The following is an 18,222-nucleotide window of genomic DNA, read 5'->3' as shown; positions in this document are numbered from 1 at the left end:
GGGAACCATACCCTATGGTGGTCTAATCCTCTAGGCATTGCCTGTTAGGGGACAATGCCATATGGTGGTCTAATCCTCTAGGCGGAGCCTGTCAGGAAATGATGCCCTATGTTGGGCTATTCCTCTAGGTGGAGCCTGTCAGGGAACGATGCCCTATGGTGCTGTAATCATCTAGGCAGAGCCTGTCAGAGTGATGCCCTATGGTGGCTTTATCCTCTAGGCAGTGCCTGTCAGAGAGTGATGCCCTATGGTGGTCTTATCCTCTAGGCAGTGCCTGTCAGAGAGTGATGCCCTATGGTGGTCTTATCCTCTAGGCGGTGCCTGTCAGAGAATGATGCCCTATGGAGGTCAAATCCTCTAGGTGAAGCCTGTTAGGAGGTGATGCCCTATGATGCCCTAATCCTCTAGGGGGAACCAGTCAGAGTAGGATGCCCTATAGTGGTCTAATCCTCCAGATGGAGTCTGTTGGGATCAATGCCCTAAGGTGTAACAACCAGACCCCACAGGTCTTATTTTAGGTGGAGGATCACAGCTGCAGAAGTATGAGGAGGGGGTGCAATCCTACACCACAGTGAATTTACAGTCTTATGGTAATGAGTTAGGCAACAATTACTTAGCATGAAAAATAGATGAGGTTTTATTGTAGGGAGCAGTCCTTTTAGATTAGTGGGGTGAAGGATGACAACAATCAATGGGAGCAATCAAGTTATCCCTATGCACAGTTCTATCAATATGCAAGCATTTGGAAATCACAGTCTGTGGTATGCTTACTGCTATTTTAGTTGATAGGAATGATAAGGAGAATGTTGGTGCCCTCCGGTGGATCTTTAGAGTAACTGCAGTCCAGATTGTAATAGTCCTTGCTGAAGCTGGGGATGAAGGAGGTAGTGGAGACCGAATTGCAGGGAAGTCAAAGCAGGATGTGCTGGTGGTTTTGGAGGGGCTCTGTCCGGCCCAATAAGAGGAAGAGGTTCGGTGCTGGGATACAGGAACTTGCCTGGCGTCTTCACACTTGCTCGAACGTCAGGCAAGTGTAACATTCAGCCTTAACTAGGGAGTGGGGGAGGAGTCCTGGAACGAGGAACAGGTGAGTGATCGAGTGCACCTGTTACATAAGGTGGCCTAATCTTTTAGGAGGAACCAGTCAGAGTAGGATGCCCTATGGTGGTCTAATCCTCTAGATGGAGTCTGTCGAGGGGCAGTGCCCTATGGTGGGCTAATCCTCTAAGGTGGAGCCTGTCAATAAATAATGTCCTATGGTGGTCCGTTCCTCTAGGCATAGCCTGTTAATGGATGATGTCTAATGGTGGTCTAGTCCTCCAGATGGAGCCTGTCCGGGGGCAGTGCCTATAGTGGTCCATTCCTATAGTTGTCCATTCCTATTAGTGACACCTGTAAAGGGCAATGCCCTATGGTGTTCTAAGCCACTAGGTGGCGCCTGCCAAGGGTGATGCCCTCTAATCCTCTAAGCAGAGCCTTTCAGGTGGGCGATGCCCTATGGTGTTGTAATCTTCCTGGGGGTGCCCTAACTTGTATTGCTTATAGGAGGTGCCATATGGTGTTCTTATAGTCCTTTAGGCTGAGCCTGGTCAGTAGTCTCGGGTGTTCTCGTAATCCTCTAGGTACAGCCTGATGGGACAGTGGTCTGTGGTTTTGTCCTGACTTTTTTTGGTGGAGCCTGGTAGAAACAATGCCCTATAGTGCTTTCTTTATTCTGTTTTTTGGTACCTGTAAGGTGTTATATGGTGTTCTCCTAATCCTTTAGCAGAGGGTGTTCTAGTCTCAGCCGCTGCTGTCCTCCTGCCTCCCATACAATGTGAGCTCTGCAGGAGGCGGGCGTCTAAGCAGTGCTGGGGCTGAGAAGGCTGCATGGAGACAGATCAGGTAGCAGGGGCTGAGGAGGGCTTGTATTCTTGGGAGTGTGCTTCTATTTTTAGTCCCAAGTCCAGCGCCTGACTAATTCTGGAGTCCAGCGCCTGACTAATTCTGGAGTCCAGCGCTCCGTTGGAGGTCACAACAACTTGGCAAATGTTACCAAGGGGTCCCAGCCCTAGGAAGGTTGACAACCACTGCTCTAGGCAGTGCTTTATGGTGTACTCCTAATACTGTAGGTGGAGCCAGGGGGCTATATGGTGTTCTAATCCTCTAGATGGAGTCATGCAGTATTCTCCTTATTCTCTAGGTTGAGCCTGGAGCCATATGGTCTTCTGTTCTGTTAATCCTCTTGGCAGTGCCCGGCAGAGGTCGTTGCCCGGTGGTATTCTCTTAATCCTCTTGATATAGCCTGGCAGGTGGCAGTGCCCTTTGGTGTTTGAAGATACTTTCAGGAGTTTACTGCAGAATGCCATCTAAGGGAAGTAGAGTGCGGCTGTCCAATGTTGCCCTTGGATTGGTTGGCACTGTGGACCAATTAGAAGCTCCTTTCCCAGTGAGAGAGATTTTCAAGAGAACGTGTACATTTTACGGCAAAAAAGGTGGCAATTTGCAGAGACGGAACTCAACAACCGTAGGCATTGGTGTTAATTTGTCTACAGTACTTGTCTACGGTAAGCCCAGGAAACAAGGAGCATATATTTTTTGAATGCACCTCCCTTTTTCTTTTTAATTTCCTGTCCTTGGGGGACAGGATCAGGAGGAGCTGCGGAGGAGGCTTTTAGATGGGATCTCCCCAGTGAATGTTGATATCCTTTTGAGTAGTAGGCACTTTGCAATGGCAATCGGCTGAATACAGTGATGATGTTCTCCTTACCTTACTCCACGGTCCCATGATCTTCTATACCGCCGGTTCTAGTGGTGATGGCTGAAGCCGTTTTGCATGGTGGATTCTGACTTGTGTTCTTGCCACTACCCTCATCAAGGGCACCAAGCCTACACTGTAATCAGTGCATCACCAGCATCCGCATCATCAGCATGGGACATAGCCACTGCTGCCAACTTAGCAACATACAGGTACACAGGTGTAGTATCACCAAGGTTATGCAGTTTCAAAAAAGCAAATGGTGTTAGTACACACGCAGGGTCATGATACCAACAAGTGCCTCCTCCTCAGTCTTTCCTGACTCCTTCAGAATAAGACTGAGAATATTTTTCTGGATCTCTAGGTTAAATTGCGGTGTTTTCCTATATTACTAGTACACTATATTTCCAAAAGTATTGGGGCGTCCCTCCAAATCATTGGATTCCGGTGTTCTGTGAAATCTCCTTGCTACTAAATATTCCGCAGTCACCTGTTAGTGATATTATAACAAAGTGGAAGCAACTGGGAACAACAGCAACTCAGCCACGAAGTGGTAGGCCACGTCACATGACAGAGCGGGGTCAGCGCATGCTGAAGCGCACAGTGTGCAGAAGTCGCCAACTGTCTGCAGAGTCAATAGCTACAGACCTCCAAACTCCATGTGGCCTTCAGATTTGCACAACAACAGTGCGTAGAGAGCTTCATGGAATGGGTTTTCGTGGCCGAGAAGCTGCAGCCACGCCTTACATCACCAAGTGCAATGCAAAGCGTGGGATGCCGTGGTGTAAAGCACGCCGCCACTGAACTCTAGAGAAGTGGAGACGTGTTCTCTGGAGTGACCAATCACGCTTCTCTGTCTGGCAATCCGATGGACGTGTCTGGGTTTGGCGGTTGGCAGGAGAACGGTACTTGCCTGACTTCATTGCGCCAAGTGTAAATTTTGGTGGAGGGGGGGAGGGGTTGTTGTTCAGGGGTTCGGCTTGGCCCCTTAGTTCCAGTGAAGGGAACTCTTAAGGCATCAGCACACCAAGACATTTTGGACAATTTCATGCTCCCAACTTTGATGAGCTTTCAGAGTGAAGTCCAGAAAAGCATATAGTCTTATGACACAGAGTGCAACAGCACTGGATACTTGCGGTTTTGGTATTGCAGGGAGGTACGAGCTGGGGGCCCTTTGGTTGTATGGTCCCAGGGAGAGTTGCTGGCAACAAGATTGGAGGGTCCCAGGAGACAGCAGGCGTTCTGGCTCAATAGTGGATAATAGGTACTATCCTTGTTGCACTCCTTACCGATATGTCCCTTGTAGTGGGGGGTGCTCGCAGTGACCACGGATGGCGCCGCGAATGTCAGCAAAATTGTAGAAATGTCACCAGCACACCAGTCCTTTTAAGATAGCAAAAGCTTCATTTATTGAAGTTTTTTGTCATATGACCAAACAAGCGCTTTCGGGACCGCGTAGGGTCCCTTCATCAGGCTGGAGCCAATGCTAAAGCCTGATGAAGGGACCCTACGCGGTCCCGAAAGCGCTTGTTTGGTCACATGACAAAAAACTTCAATAAATGAAGCTTTTGCTATCTTAAAAGGACTGGTGTGCTGGTGACATTTCTACAATTTTGCTGGCTCAATAGTGGAACGCCATGCTGTCTCGTCTGGGCGTTTAAATAGGGAGAGGGGGAGGAGCCGCGGCACGCATCGGCGCACTTCCGCGTTCCAAGGTGGAATGCACCCGGCCTCCGAAACCGGAAGTGACGAGCGTGCGCTCCACCATGGAACGCAAGAGGCCGACTGCTGCGGCTCCCGATGTCCTGCTAGAGATGACGGCGGCGGCCGTTACAATTTGGCTGCAACCTTTGGGTTGAGGGCACCAACCGTTTTTAGGTGGACTTCTTGGCTAGTTCTAGGGCTGCTGGACCAGAAGCTAGGCTTCCTCCAGCACATCTACAGCCTTCCTGCAAGGCCACATTGCCACGGGGGAAAATGCTATGTCTAGAACTCTGTTTGACATGACTGTTCTCTATGCTTAGGGCCTGGGAGGAGATGGAGCAGTGATTGCACTAGTAGAAATGACATAATCAGGTGGGACATTTCTGACTTTGGACTGCTGGGATGCCAGACCCAGGTCTGCTGCATGTTGCCCAGATGGGTGATGTTATTTAGGAGGTGGTGATGCCCTTTTACTCCCTTTTGCCAAGTAGCAGACTTCATGGGAATTGATGGAGCTTCCTGTCGACTCCAGTGCTGATGTGTGTCCGCAGTACAGGCCGGATGTAGCTTTAATTTTGTCCACCATAGGACAAGAAAATTTAACTTGAAGGCAAAGGGTATGCATTAGGAAATTGCCCTTCTCCTCTACTAAACCACTTCCATCAGGTGTGCACAACAGTGGTGAATAAGGATGTCTTTGGGGCGTGTTGTTTATACATTATTTTTGTTAATGAGTTTCTGCAAATATTTTAATGATGTAAAGTGTCTGTCGTGATTTAAATGTATACGGCTGGGTGATGATGGTACTTTTGACCTAACATTTAAAAAAACTCCTTTTCTACCCGCAAAGGGTCTTCCTGTGAAGTGCAAATGACTAGAGGGCGACAGTTCGGTTGTTTTTTGAGAACATACGAAGGAAGAGATATTTTTGAGATGCTGCATGTGAACTTCACCAACAAGTAATACATTTTGTGGATTGTCTGTTGAATAGAGCTAACCACAACTGCGGTTATGTTTTTGGAATAAAATTGGATTTTTGGCCATGGACCTTTGCACCTGTTTTGTCACGCCTGGCATTGGTTGGCACTGGTAGGATACATTGAGAGATCATGACCAGGGCACGAAGTAACAACCGAAATACAGGATTGCACAAAATGGCTTCCAGAGGACAATGAGGACCAGATGGCTCTACCAGGAAAAAAGGCCACTCGAGTTGGGTAAAGAAGCCACACGGGCAGTGGGCGTGTGCATATTTTGCAGTTCAGAAGCTTCAGACTGAAAGTGAAGCAGCTTACTGCCAGTGTCCAAGAGCCTGGGGAAACACTTCAAATCCTTTAATTGGGTGACTGATGATATCGTGGCGTTGTTTAAGAATTTTAAGAACCAGTGCTGCTTAATGAAAGTTGACCCAAAGGGAGTGGATCATTTAGAAGGTCCCTCAAAGGAGGGGTTGCCGGACCGTATGCATGTCGCCTCTGTCACATGGGATCAGAGGGAGCTCGGTACACGAGCTCCCTCTGGTCCCCTCCACCCTCTGAAAGAATGCGGAAGTGTTGTATAATACATCACTTCCGCATTCTTGTGTCACTCTCCAGCTTCAGAAGCTGCAAAGAGGCTGCTGGAGCAGATCTCTGCTTCATCAGCTTCTTTTGGGGGGTCCTAGGTGACATTAGGGGTCTTGGAGACCCCTGATGTCTCCATAAAGAGGACCTGTCACATATTTTGCTATCACATAGGGGGGTTTTATTAGCCCCCGTATGTGATAGCGATAAAGTTTAGTGAAAAAAAAAATGTAAAGTCCCCCCAAAAATTTTTTTTAGTTACACATAAAAAAGAATTAAAGAAAATAATTTTTTTTTCATATACGCATGCAAACATGCGTCGGGGGCGCATACGTGCAAAAAAGACGATTGCGCCCATTACGCCGCACATGTTACATATCGCCGCGAACGTCGGAGTGAGAGCAATAAGTTCAGTAATTTTTCCTAATTATAATAAAAAATACAACTCGTAGTGGTGATTAAATACCACCAAAATAAAGCTCTATCTGTCCCCAAAAAATGGTATAAAATTAATTTCAGTACAGCGTTGCATGACGGAATAAACGTCAGTCAAAGTATCGCAGCGCTGAATACTGAAAAATGGCCTGGCCAGGAAGGGGGTCTAAACACCTGGTCTTGAATTGGTTAAATATAATACTCCACTATTATCTTAAAGTGACATTAAACCCTCAGATTTTTTAACATAAACCAATACTGTAATGTGCGCCTTAGGCCTGGTTCACACCTGAACGTTTTGTATCGCGTTCAACGCTCGACGAACGCTCTACAAAACGCTAAAACATCTAAATCCCATTGTATTCAATGGGTCTGGTTCACACCTTGCCGTATTTCCGCCCGTCCAAACACGATACAAACCGGCCTACGCCCCAAAGAAGTACATGTACTTCTTTGGGGCGTTTTGGTCTCGCGTTTCCATTGGGATACAGCCAAGTAGCCCACGGAAACGCGCGTTTGTCGCGCGTTTTTTTTTTACCGCGAACCGCGGTAAAAATGCGCGCCGCGAACCGCACGATAAACGCGCATATTCAATACGCCTAGGTGTGAACCCAGCCTTACTGTAATCCATGGTTGTTTCCCTTCTCTTTGCTGCTCTTCCTTTTAAATCCTCATGTCTTCTCATGCCAGGGGAGAACTTCCCTTTTCAGCTCAGGGCCTCTTCCTGTAGTGCTGGCTCATTGGTCTTGAATTGGTTAAATATAATACTCCACTATTATCTTAAAGTGACATTAAACCCTCAGATTTTTTAACATAAACCAATACTGTAATGTGCGCCTTAGGCCTGGTTCACACCTGAACGTTTTGTATCGCGTTCAACGCTCGACGAACGCTCTACAAAACGCTAAAACATCTAAATCCCATTGTATTCAATGGGTCTGGTTCACACCTTGCCGTATTTCCGCCCGTCCAAACACGATACAAACCGGCCTACGCCCCAAAGAAGTACATGTACTTCTTTGGGGCGTTTTGGTCTCGCGTTTCCATTGGGATACAGCCAAGTAGCCCACGGAAACGCGCGTTTGTCGCGCGTTTTTTTTTTACCGCGAACCGCGGTAAAAATGCGCGCCGCGAACCGCACGATAAACGCGCATATTCAATACGCCTAGGTGTGAACCCAGCCTTACTGTAATCCATGGTTGTTTCCCTTCTCTTTGCTGCTCTTCCTTTTAAATCCTCATGTCTTCTCATGCCAGGGGAGAACTTCCCTTTTCAGCTCAGGGCCTCTTCCTGTAGTGCTGGCTCAGGTTTCAAGCCTATACAAACCTATACACAGACACCGTGTATCCATTCCTGAGATAAGGCTGTCTGCTGCAAAACAGAAGTTCTCCCCCAGCATGAGAAGACATGAGGATTTAAAAGGAAGAGCAGCAAAGAGAAGGGAAACTACCATGGATTACAGTAAGACGCACATTACAGTATTGCTTTATGTAAAAAAATCTGAGGGTTTAATGTCACTTTAACATATGATTTTAACCGTCTGGGAGGAGCAGAGGAGGAAATTGAAAAGGCTTGTCCCTCCTGCTCTCCCTCCCCATCCCTGCACTAGGGGCCGGCTACGCGCCGAGAATCGTACGATTCCCGGCGGGTTTTCCAGCCTGCTTGTTCGACGGAAGACGTGCGACCGTACAGTAGGAACGGTCGCACGCCTTCCATACACATTGCGATTATCGTATGAGTGCAGGATATCCTGCGATTCTCGTACGAGAATCGTGCAGTGTATGGGCACCTTTTTAGTCTTTGAAGATACAGTGAGGGGAATTTATCAAAACTGGAGCAGACCAAATCTGGAGCAGCTGCCCATGGCAACCAATCAGCTTCTCTCTTCAGTTTGTTCAGTTAAGCTTTGAAAATGAAAGGTAGGTGCTGATTGGTTGCCATGGACAATTGCTCCAGATTTGGTCTGCTCCAGGTTTGATAAATTCCCCTCAGAGTATCTTGTTGAATGTTACATTGTGTGTTCTGAGTGTATATAGGTCAACCGGTGTCTAATATCCATTTTACTTCAGAAGTGGAAAACTTTCTGTTAATAGTTTAGGGAAGCTACGTAATGAAACCAGTCAAGCTATGTATACAGTCGTGGCCAAAAATATTGGCACCCCTGCATTCCTGTCAGATAATGTACCACTTTGCTTCAGAAAATTGTTGCAATGACATATTTTCAGCATTCTCATGTTTATTTCTTTCGTTTGTATTGGTATGACACAAAAAAAGTTGTGGGAAAAAACTAGGGTTGCACAGATACCAAGTACCGTACTCGGTACAAGTACGAGTACAAGTACCGATACTTTTGAGCTCCAAGACTACACTACACAAAAAGTCAAAAGTTAGGAGGTGGCTGTCATGTGTAAGGAGCACACGGAGCTCCCGGGATTTGTACATCTCTGTTTTAATGTACGGTTTGGTTTTTATAAATATAAATAAAGTGATGCACAGATACCAGTTTTACGAGTACGAGTACTGGTACTTGCCGAGTACTTACAAGTACGAGTACTGATACATTTTTGTTTATTGCCATGTGACAGTTTTTCTAAAACAATACAGGCTAATGATTTCAGGACAGTGGTGGAGCGCCAGAGCCAGGTCCCAGCTGCAACCGCTGCAACCCTGGGAGTTCTCCTGAAAATGCCAAGTATCTGCACTGGTACTCGAAAAGTATCTGTGCATCCCTAGAAAAAACCCAAATCTGACACATTCCACACTCCAAAAATGGTCTGGACAAAATTATTGGCACCCTCCATTAATATTTGGTAGTACCGCCCTTGGATCCATGGCTTTCTGTAATCATCAATGAGTCTCTTACGCCTCTCTACAGGTATTTGGGAGCGCTCTTCTTTCGTCTCTCAGATAGGAAGGATTCCTTTTCCCTCCACAGGAGCTCTATGGGCTACAGATCTGGACTCATTGCCGTCCAGTCCTCTCCAGCGCTTTGTCTGATACCATTTCTATGGGCTTTGCGTCATTGTCCCGCTGTAAGACCCGTGACCCCTGACGGAGACCCAACTTTCTGACACCGGGCCCTACATTGCACACCAGAATTCTTTGGTAATCTTCAGATTTCATAATTCCGTGCACTCAGCCAAGACATCCAGCGCCTGAAGCAGCAAACCAACCCCCAAACATCAGTGACCCTTCCACCATGTGTAACTGTAGGGACATTTTTTTCTTTAAAGGCCTCATTTCTTTTTCTGAAAACAGTAGAATGATGGGCTGCACCAAAAAGCTGTCATTTTGTTCAATCAAAAAGCTGTTAATTTTGTGTAGGGATGCACCGATACCACTTTTTTAAGACCGAGTACGAGTACCGATACTTTTGATCAAGTACTCGCAGATACCAATTACCGATACTTTTTCTTAAAGGGACAGGTCACATTTTTTCTAAAACAATACAAACTAATGCTTTAAGGTCACTTTCTTAATATTATGAGTCATGAGATGACGAGGGAGCATGACGCTGGCTTCCCGGTCAATCAGAATGCCGGGCGCTGCGTCATTACACAGCGACCGGCTTCCGGATTTGCTTGCTTCCTGACCAATCGGGAAGCCGGGCAGCGCCTCATTGCTCGCTACCCGGCTTTCTGATTGGCCGGGAAGTCGGCTCCATGCTCTCTCATCACAAGTGACAAGAGAGCATGGAGCCGTTTCCTGGCCAATCAGGAAACCGGGCAGCGTGTAATGATGCGCAGCCCGGCTTCCTGATACAGGAAGTACTCGTGCCAGGTATCGGAGCACTTGGGCGAGTACGAGTACTCTCGCCTACATACTCGGTATCGGCACCGATACTAGTATCGGTATCGGTGCATCCCTAATTTTGTGTCATACCAATACAAACAAAATAAACATGAGAATGCCGAAACATTTGTCATTGGAACAATTTTCTGCGCAAAGTGGTGCATTATCTATAATAGAAGTCACCAGCACTCGATGATGTGTGAAAGATGTAAAGCACATTGTATTAAATTGTCACATGCGTCATACAGCCAACGGCGTCACTATGTCGCCCAGAAGAAGACCCTGCATGTCCCCGAAATGTTGGCTGTATGACGCATGTGACGATTTAATAAAAAGTGGTTTACTTCTTGCACATATCATCGAGTGCCGGTGACTTCTATTATGGACTGTATCTGACACGGCGCCGTCCGTGTTGTCACTTCGAGCACCAACTTTTCAACAAGGTCTGTATGGAGTGCGGGTGATTTCATATTATGTGTTGCATTATCTGACAGAAGTGCCGGGGGTGCCAATATTTTTGGCCATGACTGTATATCAAAGGTGAGCTCCAAGCACAACAAAAAGACAAAATTGAATGTAGCTCTCCATAATACGCAAGTACCTTACTTTGACTTGGTATCGGTGTATTGCAATCCCCTGTACAGCAGAACTGGGGATGGGAGAAGCAGCACAAGAAGCCAGACTATTGTGGTGGAGTGTTCTCTTTGTAATAAGAAACAAGCCGATAGGAGGAGAAAACAGAGAGATGAGCTCATCAGTCTGCTGCTGCTTCTTCTTTCACTGCCAACACACAGGCTGGGGAGGAGACAAGACCTGTAAGTGTACCTTAAAGGAGAACTATGAGGGGGGGGGGGGGGGGTCTTTTTGCTCCGATCCTCCAGCGCTGACTGGCGGAACGGACGGGGGAGGGGCAGGTACAGCTGGTTCTGCCTCTAGATAGGCAGAGCCAGCTGTCACTCACGCAGCTGGGCGGATCCAGACATAATTGTCGGGATCCGCTTCAGCTGCGGTGTCTCAGTATACCGCTAGTTGTAGCTCGCTGTATACTGAGCTTAGGGTGACGGAAGGACGCTAGTTTGTGTCCTCCCGTTACCCTAAGGAGAACTATGGGGAAAAGCCCTGACCCCATAGTTCTCCTTTAATAACAGTAGAGAAAAATCAAGTCTCCTGCCCTGCCAGACAGAGCTGTGATGTGTGCCAGAGCTGTGTATATCCCGGGGCTGAATGAACAGAAATACAAATCCTTTGACTAGGGCTGCAACAACTAATCGACATAATCGATTATAATCGATTATTGAAAAAGTTGTCAACTTTTTCAATCATCGATTAATCGGCTTCTGATTGGTTGGCCCTCTTCACGGCTCCACACACGCTGCACGCCACACCTCCTCCCCACCTCACGCTCGCCGCTGCCAGACCCGCCCGCATCCACGCTCCGCACCTCCTCCCCACCTCACCAGAAGTAAGGAGGAGCAGGTGTGGGGCGGATGACAGCCGACGATAGACAGGTCCGATCTTGGAAACAAGTTGCTGGAAGACTGCTCAGGTAACCCTGCACTCCCCCCCACATGATGCTCTATAATGTATTGCTGGGATTGGTATTCCTCTATAGCTGATGGTACATTGTGCTGTATATTATACAGAGCAATGTACCATCACCTATAGAGGAATACCAATCCCAGCAATACATTGTACACTGTATGTATAATGTATTGCTGGGATTTGTTGTACTCCTATATAGCTGGTGATATTCTGCATTGCGCTGTATAGAGGACTACAAATCAGGGAATAATACATTATACAGCACAATGCAGAATACCACCAGCTATAGAGGAGTACAACAAATCCCAGCAATAGTACATTATACAGTGGTGCAATGCCGAATACCACTAGCTATAGAGGACTACAAAACCCAGCAATAGTACATTATACAGCGCAATGCAGACTACCACCAGCTATAAGGTACTGTTGCTGGGATTTGTTGTACTCCTATATAGCTGGTGGTATTCTGCATTGTGCTGTATAATGTATTGCTGGGTTTTGGAGTCCTCTTTAGCCGGTGCCATTCTGCATTCATTGCTGTATAATTGTTTTCACTTTTCATTTCACTATATTGGTACCCACGCCTTTTTTTTTTTTTTCTGTTTTACTTCCACCGCTCCAAGCTTGCTCCTGTGATGGACTGCAATCTCAATACAAACTAGTAGTCCCATCACGGGAGCCATTTTTTAAATTTTATTTTAGTTTTTATCCGATTAACTGATTAATCGAACTTAATAATCGGCTAACTAATCGATTTTGAAAATAATCGTTAGCTGCAGCTCTACCTTTGACTGTATATTGACAATATTTTATCTGTACATTCAGTTGTTTGCCTTGAGTTTGGCTTACATTGCGCAATCAATTGTAAAAATTGTAACAAATATTGTAACTGTTCATTTAGTAAATGGTTGGTTTTACTTCAGCCTTACAGGGAGCTTGTATCAAGTCCTTCAAAGCACTGGGGCAGATGGAAAAAATTTCCTGCAGCTCATTCCGGTCACGAGGGCAAAGGAAAACCCGGTTCCAGCGGTTTCTTCTCCCGTGATAACGAATGCGCCGTTGCTGAACGTTCACCAGCCTGTCAGGTTGTCTCTGCCTTCGGCGGTCTCCAATGTCGCTTTGCCAATGAACGCACAACTGGTACAGCAACTCGGTTCAGCGAATTACATCATCACAACCCAGAAAAGTCCCGCCGATGCTTCCAAGACCATACGTGTCGACAACAAGCTTTCTCCCGTTATCCTGAAAAGGCCACCGTCGAATTTGCCATCAAACCCTCAGATGGGAACCCCTTCTTTCCTAATCATGAACGCTGGCCCTGGATCGGGTCCTATGAAAACAATCCCAATTTTTCCAACCGGTCATAGCCTGCAGATACCTGCTCATGCAGAAGTGAAATCTGTTCCTGCTTCTTCCTTGCCTTTCTCTCTTCAGCAAAGGATGCTACCCCCGAACACAAGTAATGACGCCACCAAGATCCCTTCTGTTGTATATGTATCCCCTGTGAATACTTTGCAGACACCCCCGGCCTCTTATAAACCCAAAAACTCCGTCACGCAGCCTTCTGCGTTCGCTCCCATGCTCGTTCCAGCGGTGCAGTCAAGTACGACGGCAACTCCTAAAGGACCATTGAAGTGGGTGGTGCAGGAAAACACGGAGTCCAAAGCTTGCGTCGTTCCGGTAAAGTCGAATAGCGAGATGGCAAATAAGATACTCGCTCTGATGTCGGGAGCAAAGACCGAGGACCTGAATTCGACTAGTTCCAATGTAGCGAAGTTCAAAGACAATACTCTTGTCATGTGCGATAATAAGATTTACTTTTTGACTAAACAAGGAGCTGAACTTAGAAGCACAATCCACATCAAGCAGGAGACTCCCGATAAAACCGCATTACAGATAGAGCAAGGGAAGGATCTGGCCAACAAAGTGGTTGAGGTCGTTCTGTCGAAAAATAATTTGCCGCCTCTAAACTCCAAACCAACATTGGACTCTGCCAGTTCCCCGCTCGTTCTTCCCGATGCAGGCGTTCCTGCAAAACCCAAAACTTGCACACGCCCCCAAGTCAGTAAAAAAATACCTGAAGTGATTTATATTGATGATGAAGACGACGAGGAAGACGCCATCCAGAAACCTAAAGGCGCCTCACACTATCAACCAACTACAACCAGTTCTGCCAAGGTGTACACCCCTTCCGCATCACTGGGTTCACCCAACACGGATAACCAGGTACAAATGATAATTTTTTGTTTTTTACTTATAATTTTTTAAAAGAAACGGAACGGTATAGCAATCTTCTATAGATTTCTATTATTATTAGGGATGAACCGATACCGGGTTTTTTTCGGTATCGTGTACGAGTACCGTTATTTTATTTTTTTCCGGTACTCGCCGATACCGAGTACCGGTGCATTGTGCCCCGATTATCAGGAAGCCGGGTGGTGGATCTTGACCCATCATCCAGCTTCCTCATTACCTGTGAAGCCGGTGTTCTAGCGAAAGAACCCCGGCTTTAGAGGCTGTCTGGCTTCCTGACTAATCAGGAGTCCGGGGCGACGAGTCATGAGGTGCCGCCCGGCTTCCTGATTGGTCAGGAAGCCTGGCTGCCTAGCAATCAAGTGAAGCTGGCTTCCTAGCCAATAAGGAAGCCGGGCGGCACGTCATGACCCCGCCTCCCGGCTTCCTTATTGGCTAGGAAGCTGGCTTAACTTTGGTCAGGAAGCCACGCTGCCTAGAAACATCAGGGAGGTTGGTCATCACGTGCCGCCCGGCTTCCTGATTGGTTAGGAAGCCAGGCTGCTTAGCAACACGTGAAGCCGGCTTCCTAGCCAATCAGGGAGGCGGGTCATAACCCACCGCCTGGCTTCCTGATTGGAATGGAAGCCGGCTCCATGCTCCCTCGGCACTGCCGGCCAGAGGAAGATCTCCCTCTGATTGGAAGTTCCGATATCGGAGGTAAGTATCGGAGCACTCGGGCGAGTACGAGTACTCATCCAAATACTCTGGATCAGCACCAATACTAGTATCTGTATCGGTGCATCCCTAATTATTATGATCAAAATGGGGAAAAGGAGTTGATCAGAATGTTTTGGGCGATTAGGGTATCCAAATTATAAATCAATCGAGTTTCATTCGTAGAGATTTTGTAGTGGAATTTTGATATTCACTCTTAAACTTCAAGTTGTTGATATTAATTAGCATAGACATTATTAATATGGTGTAATGACTAAAGTTATTTAGTCTTAGAAGTTGAGCCGTTTTATACAGACGTATGCAGATGAACCCTAAGAGCATACAAGGCACACTCTGCGTGTGTCCAGTCTATGTGCTAAGGCTAGAATTGAAGGGTCTAGAACAGTGTTTCTCAACATATGTAATCTCAGGACCTTAATCATTAAAGGAGAACTATGGGGTTTAATCTTTTCCCCATAGTTCTCCTTAGGGTAACGGGAGGACACAAACTAGCGTCCTTCCGTCACCCTAGGCTCAGTATATAGGGAGCTACAATTGTGCCGGGATCCGCCCAGCTGCGTGACTGTCAGCGCTGGCGGATCGGAGCGGGGAGAGGGGAATCTAGCCCCTCCCCTGTCACGGCAGAGAGCCGTGACAGGATCGAGAGGTGAGCGAATGCCGGTATGTGTTCGCTCACCTCCCGATCTACTGAGCCGACCTGTGACAGTCTCATTGTCACAGGTCGGCTAGAACTATGAGGTGAGTGAAAAGCACCCCCCCCCCTCATAGTTCTCCTTTAAGTTGCAACCGCACTGAAATGCAGGACATTGTGATACTGTGCGTTCCATTGCGGGTTATCGAACTGTGGGCCAGAGGTGCCATTCAAATGAATGGCAAAGCACCTTCCGCACCAGAACACACGGTAGGTGCGGTTGCATGGGACTGTGCGAATAATGCACTGTACTAGTAGGAACAGGTCCTCAAAAACACTGACAGACACACACAACCACAGATGCATTCTCACACACACATACACACTCCCCAAAAATATTTATTTTTTTCAGGTCCACCCAGTCTCCCTACATTACGAGAACTGGAGGTGATGCTCAGCCTGGGGCCCAGTGCGGGCTCCTGTACTGTGACAGAGCTCCATCCATATGCGCATTCCCTGTACAACTCCCTTGTGGGCCCTGTAGATATACCGAGCCGGATTGTGATGTCACTATAATATCATTAATATTTCATAATTAACTTGAACATCATTTTTAAAATGCTTAGTACATCTAAAAGAGGGGATGAATTGTTGAGAAAGTGATAGTTCAGTGGTTATGTTGAGGTGGGATAGGCCCATTTTTTTTCTTCTGTCTATTCTTAATATTCATTCACACAGACATAGTAACGCAGGACACCACGTGGGTTAACCCAACACACAGGGACGGAGCAGTGTGAATAGGCCCTACGTGTGTGTTTTGAAGGGAAAGCATTACAGACACAAGATATTCTGATAAAGAGGGTTAAGTGGCTGGTTGCCACAACGATCTGAGGCCTGAAACGGGCAGCTTTCGGCTCCTGCTGAATGTTTCTTTGCGGAAACATTCAGCAAAATGCCGATACACATCAGGATTTGCCAGACATTCGATCGCTGAAAGTTTAATTCATTCATTAATGGAATGCTCGTTAGTGAGGCATCCATTAACCTTTATAGGCACAAAGTGACAAGACGTACACTGTACGTCTCCCGTCACGAAGGGGTTAATGAAGTCGATAAATTGCATGCAGGTGTACCTGGTGGTAGCCAACTCCTCCTAATAAGGTGCTGGGACGCACTGGGGGCCCAGCAATCTAGAATGCAAGCCGGGACCCCAGTGCGTCCCCACAACCAAAAATAGTCAAACTAGAAAAAATGGTACCTGCATGAATCTATAACCAGCCTGTTTGGCAGGGAGCACATTGGGAAGGCTTACAACAATCCATTAACCTCCTTGGCGGTATTCCCCGGTGTGGCTCGGGGGTTAATTTTCAGTACCATAAGCAGTAATCCCGGGATTACAGCGTAGCGTCTTTTACCTTGTCCACGATCCCCGCTGTGTCCTCCGGCCGATGCCGGCATCCGTCCTCCGGGTTCCGTCCCTTGCGAGCGTCCGCGTCGCAGGAGGGGCGGAACCGGCGGGAATTTTAAAAGTTAAAAAAGAAAGAACAAAAAAGAGAAAAAAAAATAATCAGATCGCCAGGGAGGTTAATGAAATGGTGACCGCTGATCTCGGCGCTTACCGGCATTCTGGAGCCCTAAATAGCTGCTCATGTACAGTGTACATCTCCCGTCACTAAGGGGTTAATTTCCGGCCTCTCTACACCTATCACCTAAATGTTCTTAATGTTATCAATTTGCAGGCCAAAGGCAAGGAAGCGGAGATGACTAAGATCACCAAATCACCAGCGCCCCGTGTCATTGACGACCGAACCCTGAGGGCTAGATTTGGCATTTTCAGAAGAGAAAAGATCATTCTGAACAGGATTCCGCTACTCTGTCCTGAAGGCAAATCCGATTCCAGGGAGGTGGAGAAAGACATGATGGTGAGTACACGTGCCGTCTCTTTGCCCTCATACACATTGCATGGAGCTGCATTTAAAGGACCTTCCCCCATGGCCTTGTAAATTATTTCCCATATTACCTCCGGGATAAACATACTGACCAGCCCAGAAAATCCTGCGTTGTCCTGTTCTCCCCAGCTGCTCCTCAGCAGCATGTGCCGCCATCTTTGTTTGCTTCATCACCTGGAGCTGACCGTTTCTTGTACCCGACTCCCTGATGAAGCAGCACCAGATTGTGCTCATGTACAGACAACCTCCTGGAAAAACACGTTCTGCATCCCAGAAGGCTACAGGGGACGATAGGTCCACGTTCTTGCAAGATTTCCCAACACTCTGGGAGCTTGTAATGTGGGTGGCAGGGCGCCAGGTCTCCGCCTCTGCAAGCTGGAGATCTGGCGCCATCATTTTCACATTATTGCCAAAGTGTCGGGTGATCTGGCCAGAGTTCGGCATATATGGCCCTGCAGCCTTCTGGGATGTGAGACGTGTATCTCAGGAGGCCAGGGATGGGGGGAAAGTCAATGTCACCATTGCCAGGAAGAGGGAAAATCCTGAGACAAAAGAAGAACAATAGTAAGCAATGAATGTAAGAGGGGGAAGGAAAGAGACGGAGGTCTAAATGTAACCAGGTTAGACTATAGCTTTATGATATATAGATTATACATCTGTGCAGATATAAATCCCGGGGGATGTTCTGACATTCATTAGACCTGTAAAGTGGCTTGGAAATGATAAAGTAAGTCCATAAGTCCAGCTGACTGTGACTACTACTAGCTATGGCACATTGTTGTCTGTGAAGGTTCTCATTCATCCAGGTCTTGGTATAGCTAGTAGTAGTCACATTCAACTGAACTTCCTGACACCAAGCATGGGATTATGAAAGTAGAACAAAGAAGACCTGGGGGGGGG

General features: G+C 47.1%; 1 protein-coding gene across 1 annotated transcript in view; it reads left to right on the top strand.

The window, feature by feature from the left end:
- Positions 1 to 3,273: 3,273 nt before the first annotated feature.
- The window catches only part of LRIF1 (ligand dependent nuclear receptor interacting factor 1), a gene marked incomplete at its 5' end in the record, with an annotated part of 19,531 nt that continues 4,582 nt past the window's right edge, over positions 3,274 to 18,222 (top strand). The window contains 4 exons of the mRNA XM_018573223.1: positions 3,274 to 3,290; positions 12,696 to 13,998; positions 17,113 to 17,295; positions 17,452 to 17,556. Coding sequence (XP_018428725.1) covers positions 3,274 to 3,290; positions 12,696 to 13,998; positions 17,113 to 17,295; positions 17,452 to 17,556 — 1,608 coding nt within the window. The remainder of the gene's footprint in view (positions 3,291 to 12,695; positions 13,999 to 17,112; positions 17,296 to 17,451; positions 17,557 to 18,222) is intronic.

Source organism: Nanorana parkeri, unplaced genomic scaffold (genome assembly GCF_000935625.1).
Source record: "Nanorana parkeri isolate BGI_ZX_2015 unplaced genomic scaffold, ASM93562v1 scaffold2280, whole genome shotgun sequence".
NCBI classification, from domain to species: Eukaryota; Metazoa; Chordata; class Amphibia; order Anura; family Dicroglossidae; genus Nanorana; species Nanorana parkeri.
The sequence above is the reverse complement of the archived record's forward strand: the minus strand, read 5'-3'. Positions and strand labels throughout refer to the sequence as shown.